The 10,000-nt window shown below is 42.9% G+C and overlaps 2 protein-coding genes across 4 annotated transcripts in view; one reads left to right on the forward strand and one right to left on the reverse strand.

The window, feature by feature from the left end:
- The window catches only part of nxph2a (neurexophilin 2a), an 18,886-nt gene extending 13,060 nt beyond the window's left edge, over nt 1-5,826 (forward strand). For both annotated transcript variants that reach the window (XM_063213527.1, XM_063213528.1), the window contains exon 3: nt 2,372-5,826. In XM_063213527.1, coding sequence (XP_063069597.1) covers nt 2,372-3,109 — 738 coding nt within the window. In that variant the 3' untranslated portion in view covers nt 3,110-5,826. The remainder of the gene's footprint in view (nt 1-2,371) is intronic.
- Nucleotides 5,827-5,891: 65 nt separating this feature from the next.
- Nucleotides 5,892-10,000, reverse strand: part of spopla (speckle type BTB/POZ protein like a) — a 15,527-nt gene continuing 11,418 nt past the window's right edge. For both annotated transcript variants that reach the window (XM_063213525.1, XM_063213526.1), the window contains exons 9-12: nt 9,367-9,489; nt 8,660-8,802; nt 8,451-8,504; nt 5,892-7,732 (exon numbers count right to left, since the gene is read on the reverse strand). In XM_063213525.1, coding sequence (XP_063069595.1) covers nt 7,588-7,732; nt 8,451-8,504; nt 8,660-8,802; nt 9,367-9,489 — 465 coding nt within the window. In that variant the 3' untranslated portion in view covers nt 5,892-7,587. The remainder of the gene's footprint in view (nt 7,733-8,450; nt 8,505-8,659; nt 8,803-9,366; nt 9,490-10,000) is intronic.

Genomic DNA, 10,000 nt, shown 5'->3' on the forward strand with positions numbered 1-10,000 from the left:
CGAGAGAGAGAGAGAGATGCAGAGTGTGGAGGAGAAGAGGTGATGAAAGTAGAGCGGGTTGGAGAGAGAGGCGTCACGTCACGTCACGTCACGTGTGCTAAAAAAGTTGTGATTCCTGGCTGTGATGATGCACCTACTTTTGATAGCCATTTCCCCAGTTGTTCATCATACTCCCCCAAGTGCTTTGACATCGGTATTGTAATCGTTCTGTTACTCCATCATACACCATTTTTCTCCACTTCCCTTCCTCCACATTTCACTTCACACAGTGCCAGGTCAATGGGCTTTTTGTGCTGAGATGATAAATGAGAATTGGGAGGGGATGGGGGTGGAATAACAGTTACACATCAGATAGCAGGAATAGTGCTCTCTGTCTATCTGTCTGTCTGACTTGCTCGAAACACCCCGAAATCGCTGAATGGGGCCGACCGGCTCGCCCGCCTAGGGAAGAAGCATTCACGGTATCTCTTTACTTCATTTCATTTGACTGGAGTTAATCTGCCGCCACTCATGCAGGCAGCACTACGCAGAGCAGATGACAAAGAGGAGACAGTACAGGGCTGGACTGGGAGAAAAAATCAGACCGGGCATTTTCGGCCAAGACCGGTCCGCCAGGCACTGGAGAGAGACAATGAAGACTGTGACAACATTTTTAGAGCTATTTTGACCACAACATCCAAAATGAATATTTTAATTTGGCTCAGCGAAGTCAGCTGTGGCGGCATGAGGACAGATACCACCAAAGAAGGTTGAGGTTGAGGTTGAGAATCAATTAAGTCCCCTTAGCGCTGTAGATGGCGGTAGCGCACGTCTTGCACAAACACCTCAAAAAGAGAAGAAGAAGTAGGGGACAACGCCCCCTTAGGAGACCCAATTTGAGCACACGCTTTTGCATTGAGTGGGCGTGTTTTGCGATATCTTGGTTTGATTCAGTATTTTTGATACCAATACATTAGGGGGAGGACCAGGCCAAAATCATAAACAGTCCACCGGGCAAATGCCCTGTATGCCTTATGGCCAGTCCAGCATATACACACTGCAGACAGCGTCTAGAAACATGAGGCAGGATTGATTTGCACTATCGTGACTTCCTTTTGTGAGGAACGCGGACATGCATCATACTTTGTGATGTCTGCTGTCTGCGTCTAACATGGTGCTATGGTATCTTAATTAAACAGCGGGCGAGAGAAGAGTGATGAATGAATTAAAGTCGTGGTCCATGGGAGACACATTGATTTCACATTAAACGCGGGGCCCTCAAATTGCTAATACACAATGATGTGTTTGGCTCATTTATGAAGGTGGGCCTGGTGTGAGCAACTTGGGTTTTTTTTGCGTGCGTCCTGTAGAGCATTAAGGCCACACGCTGTAATGTTCATTTGAAAGCACTAATGGGCATTTGAACATAAAATGGCCCCGATTTGCATAAATGTGAAATTATGGAAATCTGTGAAATTCGTGTGACTTACAATTTTTGTGCGTATAAGGTTGTCAGAGGATTGTGCTTTCTTAGCGGTGCTCACATATGCTACAATTAAGCTTACAGCAAAATTTATAATTAGAGAGAGGGGAAAAATACTGAGCAGCTTCTCTCTGAGATCTCAGACAGCCCCAGCTTAAAGCTGTCACATCTGCTGCAGCAAATTATCCCCCTCAACTGCGCCTCAGGGAAAAAAACTACAGTTAATTACTTATACAACTAGTTTAGTTCTTTTGCAGTTAAATTAATAAGACTTTATCTGAAGTGGCCCAGGATTTGGTCTGTGGGCTAAGACACTTAAAGGTGCATATGATGATTCACTTTATTACATTACATTACATTGCATTTGGCAGACGATTTATAACCAAAGCGACTTACAAACGAGGACATAATCATAGCCAACATCACTAGCAGATACAAAGTGCACAGGAAATTCACTGTGGTGGAGTGTCAATATACAGATGCTTTTAGGTCCTTCAATTCACTCTTTGAATGTTGCATCTTTTTTATACTGGAATTCAGTGGCTGATTGCACTGTAATTGGTATAATTGGCACATAATGATCAAGAAAGGAAATGATTTCCAATATGTTCTGTGGTCTTTATGGAGTAATTATTTCAGTGACTATGAGCCTATCACTATGTGAAGTGCTGTATCAAAGGAATGTTTATCAATGTACATTTTTGCCATATTTTACACATTATCTGTGAAGATTCCCGTTCATGTTACACATGCAGATGCTGTGTGTCAGATCTTTGGCACATGGAGCATAGCATCTCAACCTAGGAAAATAATATTGCAATATATTTGTGTGATTTCATGACCAGAGAGGGCTCTATAATATTTCCCTCTGATGTTTCTCTCCCCCCCCACCCTCTTTTGTCTTTGAAGGTCACGAGCCGCAGAGTGCACATTCCAGAAGCGGAACTGCTGGAGTGGGGGCAGAGTGATAATGAAGAGAATGGCGTCTCTCCCCAAGGAGCCAGTCCCCGGATTTTTAACCCCCTGCGTCTGTTCGCCGCGGGATCTCCCGGGCTCAAAAACAACATGAGGGAAAACATGGAGGACTTCTGGGACTGGTTATCTAACCACACAGATGTTCAGGAGGCACAAACAAGAACTAAACGCAGGCCCATCGTCAAGACGGGGAAATTCAAAAAGATGTTTGGCTGGGGGGATTTTCACTCCAACATAAAGACCGTGAAGCTCAACCTGCTTATCACCGGCAAGATAGTGGACCACGGCAACGGCACGTTCAGCGTCTACTTTCGCCACAACTCCACGGGCCTGGGCAACGTGTCTGTCAGCCTGGTGCCGCCGTCCAAGGTGGTGGAGTTCGAGTTCAGCCCCCAGTCCACCCTGGCCGTCACCAAGGACACCAAGTCCTTCAACTGTCGCATCGAGTATGAGAAAACGGACCGCAACAAGAAGACGGCCTTGTGTAGCCTGGACCCGGCCAAGGTGTGCTACCAAGAGCAGACCCAGAGTCACGTGTCCTGGCTCTGCTCCAAGCCCTTCAAGGTCATATGCATCTACATCGCCTTCTACAGCGTGGACTACAAACTGGTCCAAAAGGTGTGCCCTGACTACAATTACCACAGTGACACACCCTACTCCTCCACTGGGTAACACTGGATAACGCGCTAGGACGGCTGCTGCCTAATAGTAGTAGCTGAGAGAGGGAGAGAGATGGAGAGAGAGAGAGAGAGAGAGAGAGAGAGAGAGAGAGAGAGAGAGAGAGAGTGTGGGTGAACTACCACGACCCTGGCACATCATCAGCACCATGTGTTCTATTCGAGGGCAATTAAAATTGACCAGATGTTTTTTTTTTCCTCTCTTTTTTTATTACTAGGCTAGACCACAGGCATGTGTTCACAGATTAAAATAGGCTTTTCTGCCAGTAGACCTTCAAAACAGGATTGACACACCAAGTAGGCCTACAGTATTATGCTCATTTGAAAGTGCAATGCAGCCCATGTAGGGGTAGTGTGGAGTAAATAGTGACGTTAAAAATGTTGGTCTGGTAGCGTGGATTTTATTTTCTAAAACAAAAAAAAGAATGGCTTTTCCATGATATTTTTTTGAAAAATGACCATCACCATTATGAATGAATTATAGTTTGGGGCGCTAAACATCAGAATTGCCATTGTCATTTATTTATAGTTATATAGGGAATAGAAAATTAGACTGATGGTTTCAGGCTGTACAATTCTAAATTGTTTTAATTTTGATTACATTTTTCAAAATTCATTTTAGCTGTTACAGTACATACAGTAGCTCAGTAAAGCATTTGGGAAGCAAGTGAGGCGTCATCGGTGTGCGTTTGACCTTGGAGTTTACCCTGCCTGGGCAGTGTAGCTTCTCCTGTTTTTCTCTGCACCTCGTGCAGCAGGCCACTGGGACTTTGCACAAAGGACCCCAACACAAGCCAGGAGTTTCAGGTGTCTCGCAAGGCCACCATTCACAGGACAGGTGGATTTAGTGAATCTGGCAGCCAATTAACAATGCTTTGTCATGGCCCCGACACACAGCCTGACATTTCCAGGCTTTAATTAACATTAATTACACTGGGAAATTTCACTTACACACCATGACTGTGGCAGCCCGGGCCAAAAAAATAAAAAATAAAATGCCATTTTGTGTGTCATTCATGTAGTTAAGTCTGCATAATGTGAGCTTAAATCGGGCGCTATGCTGACAGAGTAGGACCAGTTAAATACGCAGAAGTAGTGGCATAGGCTGAGAGACAGCTGGATAAAAAAACGTTCTTGCTAATGGGCATTTTCCATTCTAGCTTTTCTGTGCATCTTTAAGGAGACAGCAGTGGAGGAGTTGGGGGAAGAAAACAAAACAAATGGTTTGTGTTTGTGGTGTAGGAAGTCAGTCACTCCAAACTGCCCACACAGTGATATAATCAACCAGAGCTTGGAATTCTCAGGTTCAGTGCCAAACATAGACTGTATACAACATTGTGTGCAACATTGTATGCAGCCTATGATGCCAAATACGGAAGAAAAGATTCCACTTTTTCAGTTCAAGGTGACTCACCTGTTTACTACAGCAGTAGGCATAATAGACCAAGTAGTGTGAAACCAAAGGCGAGTCAATCATGTTGGTCCTGGAAAATCAAATTAGTTGGCAGATGAGCTTCGCTTTATCCCTGGTCTTTATATCTTTAAAAAAAAGACACTCAAACAGCAGTTGAAAATGGGTTCTCATTGCCTATTACAATGTTTAGTCCTTTACCTCCTTTGTGAAATTCAGTGTGTGGTGTGTGCATTGAAATAACAGAACTGTGTTTACACTTGCCAATTAAGTTATTGTTTTTTTAACAGATATATAAATAAATGATGAATATATAAACTGATAGGTAGACTACATTTGGTGTTAAATAGTGGTATCACATAGATGTCAACTCATGAAGCTTAACTGAGAATTACAATTGAATATGATTATTTTTATATGTTGTCAATAGTAGGCCTTCATTTTTTTCCTGTTATTCTATTGTGGATCTCATCTCTGGAGAAAAAAAAAATCCTAACCTCCTGTGTCTGACCAGTATGCATTTTATCTTTTAGGCCTGTACTGTTACTTTGAATACCGTTTTTAAAAACATTGTATCTGACACTGGGAAAAAGAAACATCTTGTGAAATGTGTTTCACATCCTTGTTTTCTTTCTTGCTCCGTTAACTTGTCTTTCATTCCTCAGTCTGACAGATTAAGTCAGTGTCTAGTGATCTGAGCTTCATAACAAAAATGAAATGCTTAGTTGCCTTTGAGAGTGACATGTCTTCAACCACTTGCTACAGGCTACAGCCCTGCACATCAGCAGACAGGCAGGCAACTTTTTTTGTTTTTGTTTCATCTTATCAAACCCCTTACAAAAACAAATAAAATCGATATTTCACAGTGGTCAAACTTTATTTATCTTTATGGATGGACCTATAGCACATTCTATTCACAATCCTCCATGAAAGGCGCTCGAGTGCAGTAGATAGGCCTAACGTTGAATTTCTCATAGGTGAACTGAATCCGATTGGCCTATTTCAGTATCAGTTCTTCCTCACAGGCACCAGTCAATAATGGTGATGTAGTGTTAACTCTCCAGTGTAACTTAAAATACTGGCTACATGTTATGCAGGTTACTGTTTGAGTCTGTCAAGCCATGGCCGTTCTGCTTGAACATGTATTGTATTTGGATTAATTAGTTAACAGTGATGGGCTTGGTCTCCCCGTTTCAAGAGCGCAACCATAACCCCGAACCACAGTTTCATGTGTAGCATTTCGCACTGATTTTATGAAATACACTTTAAAAAAATAGGAAATGTGTTGATATGACTGGTGTTCTCTGCTACTGGGGTTTTGATCAATGGTAAAGACTCTTTGACACTAGACACTACAATCACCCACTCAAAGTCAAAAATATTTAATGAGTTGCAGGCATTTTTCTTCCAAAACAGTCTTTCAACATGGGGGAGGGAAAGTCAAAACACAACGTCTGGAGGCCTTTTGAGAACTCTGAAACACATGCTTCATCATCATCATCATCATCATTCAGTATTGTGCACACTCGAAACGAGTAACATCAAGTCAATTTGTTATACCACAGTTCAAGACAGAAACTCCACAACAGACATCTGTTTTTGTTATTATTATTCCTCCCATCCATGCGGCACATCCACACACACAAGACAGTTAAAAATGAGACCTGATGCTCAGCATCCTACAAATGTGCCACCCTGTTTCAGTATGACACTGCCATTCCACCACACATCCGTTCGTTGCCTTCATTTTTTTCATCCCTTTTCCTGCCTTTTTAAAATCTGCACTGTAAAATGTGCCGCATGAAACCAGCTTACATAAAAAAGTAAGGCAGCATGCTGCAAGGATTGGGTTTAAAAATAGCCCCTATGTTCATAACGTACATGGGATTGTTGAGTTAGACCAACAGAAAATCATTGCAGCATGTTGCCATAGATGTTTTTTTTATTTTTAAATTGGAACAATGCTTTCTTTTTTTACAGTGTTGAGGTCATTTCTGACAAATAGAAGGGAAAACACAAATGACTAACACTGAACTTGGACATTTCATTTTAAGCCACATATCAGATACACTGGTATTTTTAGAGGATCCCTTTTTCTCTGATCATAGAACCCATAATTACATGTTAATTGCCATTTTCAGTCTGCGTTGGGATTATCTCTTAGTGAGATAATGCTTTTTGGAAATAACCAATGCCTGAAGATTAGGTTAAAAAGGGATTTTTTTCCCCTCTCCAAAGATCTCAGAGGTTTTAATTGAGTAGGGGGGGGAAATACAGTCATGAATTCCTTTTGAGTTACATACAGCAATCACATCATCTCTCGGCATACAATTTTCCTCCTGTCTTTACAATATGTTTGTTTTACAACCTGTCCTCTTAATATGTTTTTATGTATTTACAAAGAAATTGTGCCTTCAATATGGGGCATAGCTGTCTTTTCAAAAAGTGTAAAAGAAATGACCTTGCGCTCCAAGTGTTGACACTTTATTTTAATGTCTAGTCACAAAACGGGCTAAACATTACAAATATATAATATTTTTTTTCCCATTTAACACTCATTTAGCACGGTCCTATAGAACTCCATTTATCAAAATGACTAGACTTTGGGAACTAGTGCAACGGGGGGGGGAAAGGAGGGCCTGGTCTTCGTGTGACAAGGCAGGCACAGCGTTGTAGAATCATCTAGAAGAGTCCGCTGCTCCAGCACGCATCCATCCATCTGCTTCACTCCAGAGTCATGGCAGAGAGGTTAAGGCCATTTTGAAATGACAGAAGATACCAGCTGATAAAGCTTGACCACCAGGACTTGACCAATCACTTGGAAAGTGAATAACAGTTGTGTGGGATAAAATGACAAAGCCTTTCCACCCTCCCTACGGAGACACGGATGACTTTTTCTCTTCAAGTTCGTATGTTTGTTGGTTGGTTGGTTGGTTGGTAAAGGGAGGGGGTTGGCAGAGAGGAGAAATAAATCGTCCCTCATATGCTCTCCCTTCCCAAAAAAATCATCACAGAGGAAAAAAAAATAATAATAAAGTCCAAACAACAGCACAGTAGTCAAGTCAGGACTGTTTTAGGCGTTTCCGGGGCAGACCGAAGGGTGGGCACTGAGCGGAGGCCAGCGCGCGGAAAGCCTCTGCCACTAGGTGAGGGTGCGACTGGATCATTGACTTCCAGCCCGCAGTTTCCATTATGTCTGCGGCGTGGCTGAAAATAAATGGGTGAGAGGGGGAAAAAAACGTATTAGCATGCGGTCCGTGGATCACTCCCATTAAAAATCAATCAAGACAAATGGGAGCTGCAGAGTTACGTTTGCACTAACAAATTTATGAACCAGACAAGCAAAACAGCGGAGATGAAACAAAGTCACGGATAGTTGTCAAAGAACCCCCCCAAAGTTACTCAATTCTCAACATTGACTACAACTCCTGATTGAGCTAAGCGAACTTCAAAACGAGAACGTTTCCAGAAGTTCATGCACCATCTTGGCTATTTGAATTCTGCACAATTGCCAGCTGGCTAGGAAAACAGACATGGGGAAAACATAAAATACTCGGCAAGGCATTTCAAGGTGTTCTTTACATTCCTTATAGAGTCAGGAGGAGGATGGCTCCCAGAAATTAACTTAAAATTGAGCTGTGCTATTTCTGCTATCGCACTGAAAAATGTGCCAGCCCCGCCGCCCTAGTCGACATTAGAGCCCTCTTGATAACACAGCCAGCGAGAGAGAGAGAGAGAGAGAGAGAGAGAGAGAGAGAGAGAGACCTCCAGCATCAACCCCTTACAGCACCAGTGTTCCTCTGCCTAAAACAATGAATTCTAATGCATCTCTTTGAGGAGGGAGAGGGAGAGAGAGAGAGGGGGGAAGAGAAAAGATAAGAGTTTGTTATTAATCTTGTGTCACATATATCGACTAATTACATACTTGCTATTCCAGTTCTTCCCATCTTTGCAGCCCAGCTGTCTGAGGATACTACACCTATAGTGAGAAGGAGAAGAGATAAAAACACACGTATATAAATAAATAAATTATAAAATACAAAACAAACCGACACGCAGCCAGGTAAACAGAAATGGCAGCAGGAATTTATCAAGTGGACTCCCCCCCCCCTGCTCGACGAGAATGATGCTTGCCTGTTGATAAAATCTATGGCTTGTGCTTTGAGCTGCTCGGCGCTGTGCAAATCTGCCAGGATGAGGGTGTCGGCCACATTCTCCACCGAGAGACTGTTGCACAGAGCCTCTTCACACATGACCTTTAAACGCTCCAGAGCGTACTGTGGAGAGAGAGAGAGAGAGAGAGAGAGAGAGAGAGAGAGAGAGAGAGAGAGAGAGAGAGAGAGAGAGAGAGAGAGAGAGAGAGAGAAACATGAGTGGGTTTTCGGGGGTTGAGGGGGAGAGAGTGAGAGAGAGAGAGTGAGAGTGAGTGTGAGAGAGAGAGAGAGAGAGAGAGAGAGAGAGAGAGAGAGAGAGAGAGAGAGAGAGAGAGAGAGAGAGAGAGAGAGAGAGAAAAACAGGATAAATAGTGAGCCAGCCAAAGTATGACGATAGGGAAAACAAAAATGGCACAAAACACACACACAGGTAATGCACATTCATGAGGAAACGCAACCTTTAAACGTTGGGACTGATATAAATAATATTGCGATTTTTAACAAAAGGGTCATTTTTTTTTTTTGCAAAATAAACCCAACGGATTAGTGTACTTTTTTCGTTGTTCATGTCCATTGTAGTCAAAGCTGTTGTATTTGGGAAAGGTCAGCCTGAAATGTGGCGAGGCTGAGGCGAGGTGTTCGGGGTCTTAGGAGAGAGATACGCGGGTCACATGGGCGCTTGCTCACCTTATCTGCCGCCGCTAACAAACTGTCGGCCATTTTCTCCAGGTTGGGCGCCTTCCCCGTATAGATGAAGCCCATCATCTCTTTGAAGACCTCGGGCTCCACGTCGCTGATGTCCACGCGATTCTGCCCAGATAAAGACGACGATGACAACGACAATAACAACTAGAAAAGTGCTCCGAGATCACATACCTCCGCCAGGGCATGGCATAATTAGATAATGGACAAAAATAATCACTTTGCCAATATGACCGACTATATTCCTGTCAGAACGTTCAAAATGACACACTCATGTCAGTTCAGTCATTTGCAAAATCTACCTGCTTTGAAAGCTTGTGATCACGCGCTTATAGAACTGTAGCCTAATTAATGAAGGGAATGTAATGATTTTGACCAACAGAACTGAAACAACTACAGAAGGGTAAGGCCTTTTTTGCCTACGATGGTATAGGCTATGCATCATTCTCATGGGCCACTGGTTATTCTTGGCGCTGTCGGTTGAAGCGACATTTGCTTCCCCGCATTCCTCAAATCACTATTCACCGTTTCTATCTCGCAACTGGGCTTGGTTTTAAATTTAGTGAAGGGGGTGTTTGACCAGCATTGTGAACTTACACAGCCACAAATTCCATATTTT

Source organism: Engraulis encrasicolus, chromosome 13, assembly GCF_034702125.1.
Source record: "Engraulis encrasicolus isolate BLACKSEA-1 chromosome 13, IST_EnEncr_1.0, whole genome shotgun sequence".
Taxonomy (NCBI): domain Eukaryota; kingdom Metazoa; phylum Chordata; class Actinopteri; order Clupeiformes; family Engraulidae; genus Engraulis; species Engraulis encrasicolus.